The 19,188-nt window shown below is 47.1% G+C and overlaps 1 protein-coding gene across 1 annotated transcript in view; it reads left to right on the forward strand.

Moving 5' to 3' along the window:
- Positions 1–17,716, forward strand: part of cntn5 (contactin 5) — a 92,343-nt gene extending 74,627 nt beyond the window's left edge. The window contains exons 16-25 of the mRNA XM_052078377.1: positions 897–1,055; positions 2,328–2,477; positions 2,568–2,638; positions 11,983–12,217; positions 12,300–12,409; positions 13,276–13,462; positions 13,543–13,655; positions 15,307–15,475; positions 16,964–17,048; positions 17,293–17,716. Of these exons, the coding sequence (XP_051934337.1) occupies positions 897–1,055; positions 2,328–2,477; positions 2,568–2,638; positions 11,983–12,217; positions 12,300–12,409; positions 13,276–13,462; positions 13,543–13,655; positions 15,307–15,475; positions 16,964–17,048; positions 17,293–17,308 (1,295 nt within the window). The 3' untranslated portion in view covers positions 17,309–17,716. The remainder of the gene's footprint in view (positions 1–896; positions 1,056–2,327; positions 2,478–2,567; positions 2,639–11,982; positions 12,218–12,299; positions 12,410–13,275; positions 13,463–13,542; positions 13,656–15,306; positions 15,476–16,963; positions 17,049–17,292) is intronic.
- Positions 17,717–19,188: the final 1,472 nt, after the last annotated feature.

Raw genomic sequence — 19,188 nt, forward strand, 5'->3', positions numbered from 1 at the left:
GTGTTTGCCGTCGAGTCGGCTTTCTTTTTTTTCGTTTGTTTGCTTCGTTGAGGGAGATTACAAGATTACTGCTCTTCATGCTAACTCGTATGTCTTAATTGCCGTCACAATTCTCCTATCGAGCAGCTGCGGATTGATTCCGTCTGGAGCGGAATGTTTATGAATGCCTTCTGTTTGGCTAGTTCCGGAATAACGCCGCCTCAGTGTCTGTGAATTCCTTGCCCCTTCCAGACGTCTTGTTACCGTAGCATGTACAGCTCGCTCTCTGCTAGCATGTACAGCTCGCTCTCTGCGACCCTCCTGTTGTGGGTTAGCGATAGCACGTGCCTGTGCCGTGTCCTGATATTGCGTCTCTGGTCTCCTGGTATCGTTTTCAGAAGAGGAATTGTACTTTTAGCTAGCACCCGTTTCTCTGGGCAGCTCTTCTTAAAAGATATTTCCTTCTAACTCTCTTGTGGGGGTGACTGGAGCGTAGCATTGACCTGGTCGGGTCGTATTATTTTAACCCGGTTAGCCGTTTTTAAGACACATCGCCGGGAAGTAGTGACAGCTCCAATGAAGGCTGAAGCGACAGCTCAAAATGTCCGCCAGGTAAGAGTTTTTCCTCGTCACCAAAGAAGAAAAAAAAGAAACCTTAAAATTAGTATCAGTAGACAAGATGAACGTCGTAGCGCTTCTTTAACAATGGTTCTTCCTACTCTGTGAAGCTCCTGCATCTCTCCAATGAGCTTCCTGCTTTTCGGGTCTCCCTCCCCCGTTTGTCCTGGTATCCCGATATTTCTTCCTCAGTCTTTTTTTTTTTTTTTTCATTGGCGGGAGACATGCTTTTACCACTCTTGGTGAAGAACCGAGACAACACAAAGCATCAGATTTTTCGCGTCTTGTCTTTCTTGTAGGTCCTCCCGGCCCTCCCGGTGTCGTGATTGTGGAGGAGATCACTGAGACCACCGCCACCCTGTCGTGGACCCGCGGCTTGGACAACCACAGTCCGATCAATACCTATCACCTACAGGCCCGCAGTCCCTTTTCATTGGGATGGCAAACGGTCAAAACAGGTAATGGATATGGCGCTCGCCGCGCGAGATGATTTTGACTGAACGAGAAAAGCTTCCAGCACCCAAACCGACAAATCAGACCAATTTTAACACGTAGAAATTCAGCAAAAAATATTTGAATTATCTTTCATGCCGTCACCTTTGTGGGCTCAATTAGGAGATCCGCGTCTGCATGCTTATATGCCATTTGTGCTGATTTTTTTATTTTATTTTTTGTATTTTGTTACCAAAGGCATCAATTAGCATTAAAGCATAGTCGAGTGCTAAGAATTGATGCGCATTAGCTTTGTTGTCAGAACCCTAATCTGGATGTACGGCGAGTGCATTGTCGGGATGCTGTCGTGGTTGCTCCACTATGGTGAGATAATCACAAGAGCTTTCACCGGAAGACGTCTTCGTTAGCATGTCGCGTTCCAGAGGATTAGCAAAATACCGTCACAAGCGCGTTTCTCCGCCCTCGGGATTACAAAAAAGATCAGCTGCGTGTAAACCGTTCGCGACGATGGATTGAATTGTGCTTTGGAAGCCTTTTTAGACAAACGACGCAAAGCAGGTCTGTGACTGCCCAGTATAGAAAAATATGCAAAGCGAAATATTTCATGTTCTCTTTTGTCTTGTTTTCCTGACTCGGAGCACCGGATTAAATATGAAACCGGCTCCACTGTGTGGTGTAATCAGTGGTGGGATGTAATGAAGTACAAATATTCTGTCATTGTACTTCAGTAGATTATTCATTCATTCATTCATCTTCTGTACCGCTTGATCCTCATTAGGGTCGCGGGGGGTGCTGGAGCCTATCCCAGCCGTCTTCGGGCAGTAGGCGGGGGACACCCTGAATCGGTTGCCAGCCAATCGCAGGGCACACAGAGATGAACAACCATTCACACTCACACTCACACCTAGGGACAATTTAGAGTGTTCAATCAGCCTGCTACGCATGTTTTTGGAATGTGGGAGGAAACCGGAGCACCCGGAGAAAACCCACGCAGGCCCGGGGAGAACATGCAAACCCCACACAGGGAGGCCGGAGCTGGGATCGAACCCGGTACCTCTGCACTGTGAAGCTGACGTGCTAACCACTGGACTACCGGGCCGCCCAGTAGATTATTTTTATTTTATTTATTTTTTTAGGTAACGTACTTATTTAGTTTTCATACAATTCTTTATTTCTACTCCTTGCATTTGAAAATAGATTTGTAGTTTGTACTCTTTACTTTATCACAATAAGATGGAGACAGTTTCAACCCGATGGTAAATTTTTGCCCACTGCAGACCCAGAACCCGTCACCGGGGACTTGGAGTCGGCCGTGGCCGTAGAACTCAACCCCTGGGTGGAGTACGAGTTCCGAGTTGTTGCCAGCAATGCCATCGGTACGGGAGATCCCAGCGCTCCTTCCAGAGGAGTGCGGAGCAAAGAAGCAGGTACATTTAGAATAGAGATTTTTTTTTTGGGGGGGGGGGGGTGTACCTTCAAGGTGTGTAATGTGAAAACTTTCCTTTTATGGTCTTCAGTGCCCTCAGTGGCGCCGGCGAATGTGAGTGGCGGGAATGGCCGCAGGCACGAACTGGTCATCTCTTGGGAGGTAAGCGGTGCACCAGCTTGATTTTTTTTGTTTAGTTTTTTCTTTTTTTCAGTGTGTGTATTGTGTGTGTGTGTGTGTGTGTGTGTGTGTGTGTGGAATGTCACCGTGACCACTGGGCTTTAAGACAGACAGCTTCCAAAAAAGGTTTCATTTTCGTGCCACTCTGCTGCTCCCGTTTTTCCAGCAGCGTGTTTCAAATGTACATGGTTGTATAACTTTCAAAGATGGAGCCCTTAAAAAGCAAGCCAAACAAAAAAGTCCCAAAATATATAATTTGGGTGCAGTGGGATTGGCTAAGAAACATCAGTCAATGGACGGACGGGGCCCAATGAGGTGGGCAGCTTTTAGGCCCCCCCCCCCCGATCTCTGTCAGCTTCACTGGGAGTTCTTCATGAATTCCAGAGCCGTAAATGTGACTGAATGGAGGCTGTTGCTGCTGCTGCATGGGCCAACCATTAGCATTTGTCACTTTGTCTTACCTGGGAATACCTGTCACATATCGGGAGGCTAGAATGGGACAGGGTGGGGGGGTTTGGGGGGGATCAAACGTGGTTGATGGATGCGGCTGCCTCCAAAGCCTCGCAGGAAACGGTTGAACGACTTTGAACGTTTTTGCAAAATAATCACAAGCGTTTACACTCGGTTGCGTTCGCTGTCACAGAGAGTCGATTAGCGACGTCGCGTCCGTCTCGCAACCGTCCACTGGTCTCTAATTAAAACTCGGAGGAAGGTTTTTTTTCTGCGTGGGATGGAAACTTGACAAGAGTCTGGGGTTGTTCCGGCTGAAAATGGATCCAAAATGAAAATAGAATGACACTCGGTGGAGCGCAGGCCTCCACCAAGGCCCATTTGGATTTTTGACTCCAGTGAGATAACCGATAAAGCCAATTACAAAATGTATAATTAAATTACATCTACAAATACGGCTTTGTTAAATGTGTATGTGCATTTTAATTGATTTTATTCATTCATTCATTCATTCATCTTCCTAACCGCTTGATCCTCACTAGGGTCGCGGGGGGTGCTGGAGCCTATCCCAGCTGTCTCCGGGCACACCCTGAATCGGTAGCCAGCCAATCGCAGGGCACACAGAGACGAACAACCATCCACGCTCACATTCACACCTAGGAACAATTTAGAGTGTTCAATCAGCCTGCCATGCATATTTTTGGAATGTGGGAGGAAACCGGAGCACCTGGAGAAAACCCACGCAGGCCCGGGGAGAACATGCAAACTCCACACAGGGAGGCCGGAGCTGGAATCGAACCCGGTACCTCTGCACTGTGAAGCCGACGTGCTAACCACTGGACTACCAGGCCGCCCCATTTGAGAATTGACTTTTGACAATCTGAGTGCATATTTTTTTTAAAAAATCATCACCTGCGCCATATTTCACACATCCCCCTCCCCTGCTTTAGAGGTTCCACTGTACCACACTAGACCGCAAAACCACCCCGGCAGACTTAACAAAATCACCCTGGGCACAGAATAATCAACAGCGAGAATGTTTGGATCGATTGCAAAGCAGCATTTTTTTAAATTTTATTTTAAACAAACACTTTATCAGTTGTGCGTGGTCTTATTTGCTGATTTACCGATGTAGCCCGAGCTGCCGCGTCCCTGCGAGGCAAAAATCAATAACGAATTAGCTCGGAATAAAAACAATAGTATTAGTATGGACACGCACTCGATATATGCTCGCTCCGTCGCAAACAGCTCTGACTTTATCCATGCGTTACTTTCAGCGAACGTGAATGACAAAAGACATTTCTTTGCGCAGAGGGTGGTCAAGACCGGCTTTGATCAGGCTTTTATGTTTCTTTTTTGCAAAACAAACCCTGGGAGCAGAGCAGCGAGCCACAGCACGATTGTTTTCCGCCAGAGCAGAGGTAGAAGTGATTACTGTAATAAGACGCTCCCGTCCGAGATAAAGGGGATTATCTCATTGAACCCAGGGGGGACGTTCAGCCGGAGCGCTAAACACAGAATGTAATACAGACGTTGAATTGTGAGGTGGAGGGGGGGGGGGCATTGTGGCAGGGAATTAAAGAAATAATAGAAATGCCGGAATTGTCAGCATGGGGGTCATTTTGTATTTTTACCATCTGAATCAGAAATTATTTTTATTTCATTTACGCGTGCATGATTTCACTTGCATATTTCATAGAATAAACTTGGGTAGGGAGAAATCTCTTTTCTTAAAAAAAAAGTATTTTAATGACAAACAAAATAGGATTAAATGATAGTATTTTTTCTTGAGTAACCTTTTCAAAAAATATATACATATAATAATACATTTAATTCATATTGAAGATGTTTGACTGTGCCAGAAGATAATCGGCAAATATTGTAACAACTGAGAAACTTTGAGATGTTTAACAGCACTCCCAGTTGAGTTTACTGTCAAACTAAACATAAAACAAAGAGAAGTACATGTTGCGCATTTAAAACAACCACCTACAGTTGCTTTGCCAAAGGAAAGTCTGCTCTGCTTCATGCTCACAATGACAAACACCATTCACACATCAATTGTTGTTTTCAAAGCACCCGATATTTGAACACTAACGCTGCACGTGGACAGATAATGGAACAATACTCACAGGCATTTGAAAAAAAAGACTCCTCTTACCAAGTAACAGAAGAAGTGCTGTTCTTCTTCGTTTATGACGGCATGATACTGCCTCCCGATGGCCAGATCAGACACACCAGAAGGAGCAGCATCACAAAATGGATTGCAGTATTAAATCACGATGCATTAACTGTTAATTCGTTAAATTCTGTTGCATTGTCATTACTCTAGGTTTATGTAGAGTACAATATTCATTCATTCATTCATCTTCCGAGCCGCTTGATCCTCACTAGGGTCGCGGGGGGTGCTGGAGCCTATCCCAGCTGTCTTTGGGCAGTAGGCGGGGGACACCCTGAATCGGTTGCCAGCCAATCGCAGGGCACACAGAAACGAACAACCATTCGCACTCACACTCACACCTCGGGACAATTTAGAGTGTTCAATCAGCCTGCCACGCATGTTTTTTTTTTGGAATGTGGGAGGAAACCGGAGCACCCGGAGAAAACCCACCCAGGCCCGGGGAGAACATGCAAACTCCACACAGGGAGGCCGGAGCTGGAATCGAACCCGGTACCTCTGCACTGTGAAGCCGATGTGCTAACCACTGGACTACCGGGCCGCCGAGTACAATATTCTTTTCCTTAAAAACACAAATCAAAAATGTTATTTTTGTGCGGAGGCTATATTAGATTAATGGCACATTCATTCATTTCAACAGGCAAACATGATTTGAGATAAGAGTGTTTGGTATTGTATGGTCGCTGGACAAATGTATCTCAAGGCATAAACGTTTGAGGTAGGGGAGGCTCACCTTGGTCACGGTTGACAAATGTGCTGGCGAGGCGGTCCTCTCAGCCCACCTGGGAGCCTTGTCGCAGTGATGAAGATGCAGTGAATATGCAATTGAGTCTCTGAAGAAAAAGGGGGAAGAAGACGGCGTGTCAGAACCGCTCCAGATGAACCCGTCGGTGCGTATTGTGTTTGTGATCAATCGCTAAAGATAGTAACTCTCGCGGCAAGCGAAGAGGAAATTGGCGTGAACTTGTCACAGGCTCACCCCACAGACAGGTCGGGAGTTGGGTGGTTTGGCGGCATGGGGGGAGGCGGGGCTTAATGCGACGCGTCCCGAATGACTATGAGCAAGGCCAAGAATTTGTAATTAAGATGGGTTGAAGGACACTTTCGCAAACGGGGGAGGGCTGAACAGATGTGGAATCAAGTCATCGTTATTAAGTGGGGCCTGGGAGTCCAACTGCCACGGGCAGAAGGAGTGGAAAGGTGGGCTTATGGGTAAATGATGGAGGGGCGAGCGCCATCCAGATGGAATGGTGGCCTGCTGCTGTCATTGGTTGGGTCGGTGTAACATATTGTTGGCTAGAGTCCACTTCGCATATTAATACAGTGGTCGCTTGACTCGCTAGTTTAATTAGTTCCTTGACCCCAAATCACTCGTATCTCAGATGAACTTTCCCCGTTGAAAGGAATGGGAATCCATCCCATCCACAGTATTTTGCCATATAAAAAATGATGGGTGAGAGTGTGAAGTCATCACATACAGTAATTCAAGACCATACACCATAACTACATTTCGTGCCATCCAGGCTTTGATTTACTCCAGAGAGGACAAAAGCGGACTGCAGGAGAATGTGTCCTTATGGATTAGCAGGACATGTTGTAGATCTGACTGTCATCCACATTGCAGTGAAAGACAATACCATGTTTTCTTGAGATGAAACCCAGGGGTAGAAAATACACTGAAAACTGCAGGGGCCCCCAAATTGAGCCTTGTGGAACACCAAATGACAGTGGGGCAGATTGGGACTCGGGGTGACCACAAAAAGTTCTGTCTACCTAATAGGATCTAAATGGTAGGAATTTGAAGAATGCGCCCTGTGATTGATGGGTAATCAATCCAAGGTGTATACCGAAAAAAAAGTACTTTATTAGATGAAATGTACTCTTTGCACACGATTAAAATGTGATAAACGGCGGTCAAAACTCCATCTTACGCCAGAAATGTATTGTTAATCAAGGCTTATCTGGGGGCTTTTTTTGTTGTTTTTTTTGGGTGGGGGGGTTCTATTCGACAGTAATAATGGTATTTGGTAGCGACGTGAGCTCGTTCGGCTGTGTCTGGATTGAAGGCACAAGAGGCACAGACGACGGATGAATCTTGAAGATTGTGGTTGCACAACTGCACTGCGTCACAACCGCTTCCAATATTTTGTTTCCCTTTACTGGAGGAAGAACCTTTCAGGACTCAATTTACCGCACTGGACGCAATCGTTGCTTTCGGTTGGCCTTGGTGGAGGTATTCACTCATGTGAGCGAGTGATAAGAAATATGAATGTGATGATGTCTCTCCACTACGCCTCACTGTCATCCATAAATTTGACAAGCTCCTCGCTCTTGCAACCTCAACCGGTTACCCGCCCGTGCGCTATTTCCTCCGGTGGCCGCTCAACACTTTGGGAATAAATCAGCAGCGGGCGCCAGGTGATCGATGGTGGCCCTTATTAAAGGAGACGCGAGCCTTTTTGCCGGCTTTGGCTTGTTCGGGAACGCTTCTGTAATCATCTGCCGGAGGGTCGACGGCGGAAGGGCCGGACGCCGTTAAAGCAGGATGAATGACTAAACAGTCGGCTGCTTTTCCAGCGGGGGCGTCCATTAGCATTGCCCTCGCAGTCACCGAGCCCATTAGCGCTTTGTCACGAGCAGAGTTACCAGGCTCTGTCCACATGTGGCCCCTTCACTCTCACTTGGCCCCAGTGGTTGGAAGTATCCATCCATCCATCCATCCATCCATCATCTACCGCTTATCCGGGGCCGGGTCGCGGGGGCAACAGCTTTAGCAGGGAAGCCCAGACTTTCCTCTCCCTAGCTACTTCTTCCAGCTCTCCCCGGGGGATCCCGAGTCGTTCCCAGGCAAGCTGGGTGACATAGTCTCTCCAGCGTGTCCTGGGTCTTCCTCTGGGTCTCCTCCCGGTGGGACATGACCGGAACACCTCACCGGGGAGGCGCTCAGGAGGCATCCGAATCAGATGCCCAAGCCACCTCATCTGGCTCCTCTCGATGTGGAGGAGAAGCGGCTCGACTCTGAGCCCCTCCCGGATGACTGAGCTTCTCACCTTATCTCTAAGGGAGAGCCCGGACACCCTGCGGAGAAAACTCATTTCAGCCGCTTGTATCCGGTTGGAAGTAACAAACTACAAATACTCGTTCCTGTACTTAAGTAGTTTGAGTGTCTTGAGTATTATTTTCGGGCCATTTTTGAGCTCCAAATCAAATTTTCCATCTTGTAGCATGCAGGTTTTATTACGGGGCCTGTGAGTGTGATGACTTTTCCCTTCGCTCTGTACGACTCAAAACCAAAACAAAGAAATAAGGGAGCACTTCTATTCCTTTTATGATTTGAAGCAAAAGCCTGTCTGACCCAGGTGCATGATACACCGTGGGCCTGATTTACGAAAGCTTCGCTGCACAAATTTTATTTGAAAGCACTCTGAATTGTGTCTTCCAACACACGCCAAATTACCGCTGTGGGAGGAGTGTGGGGGGAAGAAGTTGGAATCAACACAAGGAATGGGATTTATCCAACCTGATATGAATTGCGGTAGCCAGACACGAAAATTATCACGACATATTGTCAATTCGGGCGGCCCGGTAGTCTAGTGGTTAGCACGTTGGCTTCACAGTGCAGAGGTACCGGGTTCGATTCCAGCTCCGGCCTCCCTGTGTGGAGTTTGCATGTTCTCCCCGGGCCTGCGTGAGTTTCCTCCGGGTGCTCCGGTTTCCTCCCACATTCCAAAAACATGCGAGGCAGGCTGATTGAACACTCTAAATTGTCCCTAGGTGTGAGTGTGAGTACGAATGGTTGTTCGTTTCTGTGTGCCCTGCGATTGGCTGGCAACCGATTCAGGGTGTCCCCCGCCTACTGCCCGAAGACAGCTGGGATAGGCTCCAGCAACCCCCACGACCCTGGTGAGGATCAAGCGGCTCGGAAGATGAATGAATGAATGAATATTGTCAATTCAGAAATGCAATTTGGAGCCAGTCACAAGAAGGAGTCATGCCATATGACAAATCTCTTTTTACCGATACCTTTCCTTGCATCTGGGTCATCACACTCTCAAGACAAGCTGAATCAATCATCGTCCGTATCTCAATAATATGTTGGCGCTTCCACTAACATTTCCAGTTCCATCACTTCAAATGTCATTTTTCTGTGCGCAGTTCTCTTGTAAACGCTCCATGGTGCGCAATCTGTTTGAGAGAACCACACATTTGGCAACCGCTATTTGGGTTCTTAGTAAGTTAGTTCCATATCTGTGGCTGCAAGCACCACAAGCACTGCGGTGCTTCTTCTGAGGTTCGAAATGTGAGTATTTTTGTCCAGCTCTGGTCACCTCGCCCATAAAGGCTGGGTGATGAGCTCATTTGTCACGCTCTGTCCACGCGGCCCTCCCCATCCTCCGCCCCACCAGCAGGGTCCTAAATGGCTTCCGTTTGTTCACGCCGCTCCTAAAAGGTTCATATTCAATGAGCGGCACGGCCGGCCTGTAATGATCCACTTTGATGACAGCTCATTTAGCTCCGCTGATCATCCCTGTAATGAGCACGGTCACGGTGATTGGTCATCGCCTTTCCATCCCGCCGCCATTACCTCTGGGGAGGACGTGGCTCATTTGGGCCAGGCGTTCCCGGGCCCATTCACTTGGAAGCTTTTTTTTTTTTTAATGTATTGCTGATTCTTGGATTCATATATTTTTTCCATTTCACACACAAACTACTTATTGTAACCATATTCAAAACCTCTGACAAGTGGAATCGGGTTCCAGAAATCTGCTTCAAGTTCGATTTCGCTTCCATTTGGAATCAACGCCGCCAAAGAAAATATCAGCATTACTTAAAATCCCCCAAAAACTTTGATTGGATCCTTCCGATACTTGACCACAATAAATATTCATTTCATTCATTCATCTTCCGAGCCGCTTGATCCTCACTAGGGTCGCGGGGGGTGCTGGAGCCTATCCCAGCTGTCTCCGGGCAGTAGGCGGGGGACACCCTGAATTGGTTGCCAGCCAATCACAGCGCACACAAAGACGAACAACCATCCACGCTCACACTCACACCTAGGGACAATTTAGAGTGTTCAATCAGCCTGCCATGCATATTTTTGGAATGTGGGAGGAAACCGGAGCACCCGGAGAAAACCCACGCAGGCCCGGGGAGAACATGCAAACTCCACACAGGGAGGCCGGAGCTGGAATCGAACCCGGTACCTCTGCACTGTGAAGCCGACGTGCTAACCACTGGACTACCGGGCTGCCCACAATAAATATATATTTTTAAAAATACCGAGTACAGCAAATTAAAGAAATTTTCGGACTTGCAATGCGTTGCGTGCAATCTCTGGCGGTGGAAGTCAGTCTTGATTAATATTTATATTGGCTTTCACGCACTGTCATTAAAACACATTCCATTAAACGCAAAAGGCAGCGGCTCGTTTCCATATATTGCATTGAGCAAGGTCCTTAATCCGCTCGTCTCAGTTAATTAATTGAATTCCGTCCTAATGAATTGCTGTTTGATTGGATGGAGTTGCTGGACAAGACAACTCGAGGGAAACCACACCAGACGCCGTTCTAAAGGAGGAAGGGGAAAAAAAAAATCCTCCCGTCAGCGATGCCACGAGACAAACGTCTTTGGTGTAAGAGCGCCGCTGAGCCACGCGCTGGCCTTCCAATCGTCACGCCAGACTGCCGCTTTATGAACACTGGCAGGGAATTACTGTAACCGCAAAGGAAATTGCTCCGCATGAGAAAAGTTTGTTTCTTTTAGTTGATGTGCCAAAAAGTGAAACTGCACATGTTCGTTTTTTTTTTTCATCAAACCACTGTCTTCGATTTTTCATTTGATAATTTAACCGAGTTAGTGTGTCTCGGTGATAATTTGATTGTTTGTTGATAGCCTTAGTAAAGATACGTTAGCTTATAGCTAACAAGCTAACGTATCTAAAACGTATCAAAAACTAAGCTTGTTAGTTTTTGGGGATTTTTTTTTTGGTCGGTCTTGTTCAGGCAAAACACATATTTGCATATTAGCCAACGTGCACTCAGTATTTGAACCGATCAGTCAGCATTAGCTATTGGAAGGAATGCATCCAGCTCATAATTACAGGGATGCTCATAAGTGGTGCGCCGGTGCGTATGAGGACTGGAAATTGAATATGGATTATCCAATCCAAGTCTGTCATCACGCTTTTGCGCACTGAAGGACAAGGCCAGCCTCAATTGGAAGTCAAGTCAGCCGCCACATTTGCTTCTGAGGGCACACTTCAAAATAAAAGCCAAGTACGACGTTGATATCCACGTGCAGTATTACTATTTTGTGATTTTAGCTTGGGCGGCCCAGTAGCCCAGTGGTTAGCACGTCGGCTTCACAGTGCAGAGGTATCGGGTTCGATTCCAGCTCCGGCATCCCTGTGTGGAGTTTGCATGTTCTCCCCGGGTCTGCGTGGGTTTTCTCCGGGTGCTCCGGTTTGGCTGGCAACCGATTCAGGGTGTCCTCCGCCTACTGCCCGAAGACAGCTGGGATAGGCTCCAGCACCCCCCGCGACCCTAGTGAGGATCAAGCGGCTCGGAAGATGAATGAATGAATGAATGATTTTAGCTTGAAGTTGACCCTCGTGGTGCATTCTAGCCGATGAACAACAACAATTACCCAGATAGCATTTGGTCTCCCCTAAAAAAAACTGTTTCTCTTCCTGTACCAGCCCGTGTCGGAGGAGTTCCAAAACGGCGAGGGCTTCGGCTACATCGTGGCCTTCCGCGCCAACGGCACGCGAGGCTGGAAGGAGAAGATGGTGACGTCGGCCGACTCCACCACGTACAAATACCGCGACGAGACCTTCCCGCCGCTGACTCCCTTTGAGGTGAAAGTGGGCGTGTACAACAACAAGGGCGACGGGCCATTCAGCCCGGTCGTCGTCATCTACTCGGCCGAGGGCGGTGAGGTCAAATTTGGCTTGTTGGGACACATTTTTGGGGGGGGAAAGCACAATCAAAAAGAATTGTGTGTTTGCGTGTGCAGAGCCCAGAGAGGCGCCATCGGACGTGAAAGCCTATGCAATTTCGGCTTCGCAAATCAGAGTCACATGGAGGCCGCCTAACCCTGGTCCCGGAAGACCCAAAGGATACGAGGTGTGCTCGTCATCATACACTGTGCAGACAATTCATTAGGTACACCACATACAATTAAATGCGATCCAATAGGAGGAAGCTCGAGTGTGTCATGTGACCGCAATGCCCCCCCGTCTTGTACTTCGGACTTCAGTTAGCAATTTTCGGACTTTGGAAATGGCGGACTTTTCACTTGATCTGCTCGACTTGGAAAGTTCAATCATCTTCCGAGCCGCTTGATCCTCACTAGGGTCGCGGGGGGTGCTGGAGCCTATCCCAGCTGTCTTCGGGCAGTAGGCGGGGGACACCCTGAATCGGTTGCCAGCCAATCACAGGGCACACAAAGACGAACAACCAACCATGCTCACACTCACACCTAGGGACAATTTAGAGTGTTCAATCAGCCTGCCGCGCATGTTTTTGGAATGTGGGAGGAAACCGGAGCACCCGGAGAAAACCCACGCAGGCCCGGGGAGAACATGCAAACTCCACACAGGGAGGCCGGAGCTGGAATCTAACCCGGTACCTCTGCACTTTGAAGCCGACGTGCTAACCACTGGACTACCGGGCCGCCCACTTGGAAAGTTATACAGTTTAAATTCAAACATTTGAATTTTCAGATAAAATATCATGGGCAGGAGATTTTGGCCTGGTTCCTATTCCCCCGCGAAAGGTCTTACAGCTTAACGCAAGTACAGATCATGAGTGCAAAGTGGCTAAAATATGTTGTGACTAATCAAGATGATTTGATATTTTGAGCCGTTTAAATCATGAATGACTTCAGTCGACTTGCCGGATTTTTATTTGCCGGTGGGACTTGAAACGTGAACGTCAACGGTCAAAACTCGCTCCCACCTCTGAACGCAACTATGCGTCTGTGTGACCAGGTGAGCTACTGGAGAGCGTCCGAGAAGGAGGACTCCGGCTGGAAACAGAGAACTACAAAAAACGACACCACCCTGGTGCTGGGGGGCTTGGAAGGCAACAGGCAGTATGTGCTCACCGTCAAAGGCTTCAACAGCATCGGACAAGGACCCGCCAGTGCCTCCGTCATGGCCAAGACCAGGAAAGCCCGTAAGCTCAATAATATGATGAACCCCGCTTCTTTCTGGACCTGATGATTATTATTTTTTTTTTCTTTTGCAATTCTTCAGCTCCTGTGCAGCCTCCGGGCAACCTGTTGTGGATTCAAGAGGGCAACAATGTGTCTTTAAGCTGGGACCCAGTTAAGTCCAAGGAAAATGAGTCTGACGTCATCGGCTACATGGTAACCGGGCCCGTTTTCCGACCTACTGGAGCAGTTTGCATCATAACGTAAACATGACCATTTAAAAATCAACGTGAAAATGATTGATTCAGCTTGTCTTGAGAGTGTGATGACCCAGATGCAAGGAAAGGTATCGGTAAAGAGAGATTTGTCATATGGCATGACTCCTTCTTGTGACTGGCTCCAAATTGCATTTCTGAATTGACAATATTCATTCATTCATTCATCTTCCGAGCCGCTTGATCCTCACCAGGGTCGCGGGGGTTGTTGGAGCCTATCCCAGCTGTCTTCGGGCAGTAGGCGGGGGACAACCTGAATCGGTTGCCAGCCAATCGCAGGGCACACAGAAACGAACAACCATTCGCACTCACACTCACACCTAGGGACAATTTAGAGTGTTCAATCAGCCTGCCACGCATGTTTTTGGAATGTGGGAGGAAACCGGAGCACCCGGAGAAAACCCACGCAGGCCTGGGGAGAACATGCAAACTCCACACAGGGGAGGCCAGAGCTGGAATCGAACCCGGTACCTCTGCACTGTGAAGCCGACGTGCTAACCACTGGACTACCGGGCCGCCCATTATAAAGAATAATTCATTAATAAAAAAAAATAGAGGACAAGTTGGCTTAGTCCGCACTTTTATTCCATTTGCTTGTGAACAACATTACCATTCGTGATTCCAAATGTTTTTAAAAAATTCCACTTAGCAACCGGGATTGATTACACTCACATTAGTGTTGTTTTTGGCAGCCATTTTCAATTTTGTGTCTTGAGTCTTTTGGGCAAAAACGCTTATTAATTTTAGTCATTCCTTTTTTGTGATCATTTGAGTCATTAAAAATAAAACGCAAAGTTTCCACCCAATAGCAAAGAATAACGGATAAAGCGGTAACAGCGGAATCAACGTCCATCACTCTAAAATAATAACGCATACAACAAGATGACGAAATAATTTCATCATTGTTGACGAAAACAACACTGTCTCATGTGTATTCTGCCAACTACTGGCCCGGCATGCACACTACAGCTAGCTTTGAACATGATCCCTATCACTGTATGGATGAGAAAATACATATAAAAATACCAGAGTATGTTACGCAGTGACGAGGGGTTTAAAAATAGCAACAAGGGTTTCATTGATGCTCCGATAACACGGCGAGAAGAGGCTGTGGAGGAGGAAGCCAAGTAGGAGGAGGAAGAAAGCTGGCTACCTTTCAAAGCTTTCCAGCTCAGAGGCGGCAAGAACGCCCTTCTGGCTCGTGACCTCCAAGCTGTTTCAAGGCAGGCGAGGGGGGAACATAGTTGGGGGGTGGGGAGGGGTTAGCAGGGAGCCATTTTCCTTTGCTTGTTCAGTCAAAATGTTTTAAAACTTGATTCTCTTCAATGATCCAGTGCCATCTTGGGACTGTGTGGAAATCCCGCTTCTGTAGTTTGGAAAGCTTTGTTAGCTCATTTGCCAGCCCGTCCCCACGTATTGCGCAGCGCAAGCTAGCCGCGCGACAATCCCCCCAGAGTGATCAACCTGTGTTTTAAAAACGACTCGATTCATGCACGGCTCATGTGCCAGAATTCACGAAAGTCCACCAAAACGCACACAATGACAAATACGACCCAGAATGTAAAATGGCTGTTTGTGTCGTCGTTGCACAGGTGTTACTAAAGCAGGAGGGCCGCGGCCACAACCAGGTGACTCGCACCATCAACCCGTCCACCACGCTTTCGCTTCCGGAGGGCGGCACGTACATCATCGAGGTGCGCGCCCTTAGCGAGGGCGGCGAAGGGCTGGTCAGCTCGCAAATACGACTCGTCACCTCTTCCGGTAAGATGTCTGTTGATTTTTTTGGGGGGGCAAGTGACGTTTGAAATGTCACGGTCATTTTGACTCATCGACTTGGAGAACCTCTTGGGAAATTTCCGACGCTTGAGCTTTGCGGTGAATTTTTTTTTTTAGCTGAACCTTGTCAGCCAATCGGACAAGGCGTTCCCTGAGTAGCAAAAGAAGCTAAAGGGTTGTTGTACTCTAAAATGAATATGTTTTTGGGGGTGGTGGGGGGCTATATGCAAAACTGACCTTCCTCCGGAGCATCGACTGATTCATTCAAATCTAAATTATCATGTGTTTTGACAGTCAGTTTTTATTCGATAAGCATTGTCGTAAACTGCAGCTAGCTGAAAAAAAATGGACTTACCTGGATTTACTTCTTTACTCCACCCCCCCCCCCCCCCCCCCAGCTGTTTATTTTAGGATAGTTCACTGCTATCCGTTGTAATTAAGCAGTCAAAGCTCTTGCGTGAGCAAAGTTTTCTTTGGCTAATACTCTTTTAATTACCTCACCCACACACGGACAAAGCTTCACGGGCGCGTTCGGCCAATTAACCTGCTAGCGGCGCGCCGACCAGACGAGAGCGCCTAGCAGATGTTTTATCCTCGTGGCCGGTTCACTGGCTGTATTGTTTGCACCCGTAATTAGTTGGACAATGACACCGTTGTCTCTCACCACACACTGCGTTTGGAAATGTCGTGTAGCTATTCGGCTTTGATTGAACGCCTCCAGTCAAATTGAGACGGTTTAAAATTGGGCTCTCTTCGGAAATATATTCCCAAAACAATGTGGCCTCATTCTGTTCTTAATTTTATGATGCCTTTTTACATTAGTTTTGAAAAATACATTTTTGTACAAAAAAAAAGCTATCTTGAAGCTATCTTCACAGACAAATCTATTGAATCAAAGAGTATGCTAACCTGCTTTGCTAAACTGCTTTGACAGACACTTTTCTCTCCAGGGAAAGTCCCAATTCCTGCCCCCCCCCCCGCCCCCCCATTTAATTTCAAATACTTTACTTAAACCAAGGTCTCTCAGCATACTGTGGCCAAAGGTAGAACCGGTGTGGTTTTTGGTGCTAATACTCACTGATCTTCCACTTTTATAGCTAGCAGTTAGCCGGCTAACTTTTGTTGTGCAAATGGACAGAACCTTTTTGAAACCGAGTCCCTCTTCTTCGATACTGATAAATGTTAAGTTTATTTTTGAAAAAAAAATGTATACAATTATATAAATCTGTTGAATTGGAGTGTGCTAACCTGCCAGTCACATTTATCTCCAGAGCAGTTTTTTTTTTTTTTAAATTAATGTGAAGGACTATCAGTTTGAGTCACACTTCTTAAGTTAAAAAAAAGTCAAATTAATTTGGGGTAAAGAACCATATTCTGATTATTCTTAAAAATAAATATGCATAGGCGGATGTTGACTGTCCAAGACTTTTGTGTGCATCTTGCTACTAATCCTCCCACTCTCGGTCCTGTCAGGTGTGCGGGCAAAGAGCGGCGAGTGCAAACAGAACCTGACGTGGTCTGTGTTGCTCCTGGTTCTGCTGGTGCCTTCAGCGTCCTGGTGAGGCCGCTTCATATGTTTTTTGATAAGAAAGGGGGTAGGGGGGGTGGGGGGACTCGCCCTTCTTCATTTTTTAATTCCCTTTGACGCCGCCGTTCGGCGTTCCCACGGAGGAGGAAAGATCCGGGCGGAGGGGGGTTGACTCATCTCGTCACCCTGTTTAGTTTCGTGTCCAACATCGCGCTAGTGTCGTGCTGTCGTGTGCCGTGCGAGGAGAGGTTTTATTTATTGTTTTTTAAAAAAGTGCTTCGTCTCATTGACCCCCCCGGGGACTACGGAACATGAATACTTCACGGAAAGATGCAATGGGAGCACGAGCAGGATTATCTGGGACATGTGCATCGCCCACCCCCCCTGCCCTCCCGCATCACCTCCTCCTTCCTCTGGCTGCCCGACTAGCCAGGCGGCAGAAAACTCACTCGAAGAAAGAAGTGCTTTTTTTTCTTCTTCTTCTTAATGGACCAAACCACGATGGCTCGGACTACTTTCCAAGACTTGCTTTTTTTTGTACATTGTGTTACCTTTTAGAGAAAAACACGGTGGTGCGTATCGGCTTTGTTTCTGTTGGTAGCAGCGCTTTGGTGCTCCGTGGCCCGCGTTGGTGGAAGTACAGTAGGCAGCATTTAGGGACTTCTGGTGACCAATAAATGTGATGTATATTTTTACAAGCGTGTCCTCTTGTCATCTTTTACAATGGATTCAAATGTGAGTCGTGGCGCTGAGAATATGATGATGAGGTCAAGACATGAAATCCGTGAATCCAAAAGAAAGGCCTCCATTGGCTTAAAGCAAACTTTCAAATGTGTCTCAAAAATGGTTAATTCAAAAGATAATTTAACGAAGGACTCGTGTTGACATTGCACAATCACGATGGCAGACGAAACAAAAGTGTTTTTTTTTAAATGTTAAATAACTCAATTTGGATCAATTGACCTCTTGGGTCAATTTGACCCAAGAATTGGGTCATTTTGTTTGCCACAAACCAAAAATTTTGGTCATTTTGTACAAACCAGCTCAGGAAATTGGCCCGCTTTGTTTGAAACAAGCCAAAACTTATATTCATATTGTTCATACTGAAAAAAATGGTTGGAAACAAATCGATTTTGTACAAACCAACATTTTTTTTAAGGACAAAACTCCAAAACTTGAGTCGACCTGTCGTCATTGATGTACTGTAGCAACTTTGTTGAACCTTTTCTCCTATTCGCCGTTTTCATGCTTATGCCATATTGAAAATAAAGATCTGGCTTTGGCGCAGTCTAGTGGCATCTTTGTGCTAAGCAACTATGTTGGAATAAGGCGAGGAGCTTCATTTAGTCAGGCCTTAACAATGTCCATGCTTTTCATTGGAACCAAAACTCCGTTCATCGCGGCAGATGCGAGGTCGGTGAAATCTGCGGATTGGGAAGCTCATACAAACAAAATCGAAGTACCAAACCGAAAGCACTGAGCCAGTTTGTCGTCTTTCCAGTCAAAGATCCCAAGTGCAGCCAAGCACAAAAGAGTTTTAAACTTAAGACAATGGATGGGGGGGACCTTTTATTTCTGCCTCTCTCGCAGCTGGCTTGAAATGTCACCACTCAGACACGGCAAACATTTCATTTGTCACGCGGCGCTGCCATTTAATTTGGCAGCATCCAGTGGGACCGGGAAGCCAAACGAGACGCGGGCCAGCATCCCTTCCCTCTCCGAGCTGACTTTGGGCTGAGAGGTGGCGTACGCCCAAACACGGGTCAAAGAACAGCATGCAGCCTTCACAGCGGAAAGGCCATAGTCCACTTTTGAACCTGAGAGAACGACGAGACACTCTTCGCTTCCCACTCTTCCACCTTCCCGTCCAAACCATCCAAATAAGTGTTAGTCAATTTTCAGCGAAGACATTTTGAGTTCCTGCAAGAAGCACAGCTCTGCGGGTCGACCAATTGGGACGTAAAGCGCGCTGAGGACTCGCATTGCTCCGAGCACTTTCTGAAAACATTTTTTTGGGGGTGGGGGGGGAGTTGAATGGGATGATACTGGTGCCAAGGTCGACCTGCTCCAATTTGTGTATGGACTGCAGAAATATTGATTTGTTTTTATTGATTTATTCATTGTTTTTTTTTTTAAATCATTTTTGCAGCTTTTGGAAACGCACACATGC

The sequence above is a fragment of the Hippocampus zosterae genome, chromosome 10, assembly GCF_025434085.1.
Source record: "Hippocampus zosterae strain Florida chromosome 10, ASM2543408v3, whole genome shotgun sequence".
NCBI classification, from domain to species: domain Eukaryota; kingdom Metazoa; phylum Chordata; class Actinopteri; order Syngnathiformes; family Syngnathidae; genus Hippocampus; species Hippocampus zosterae.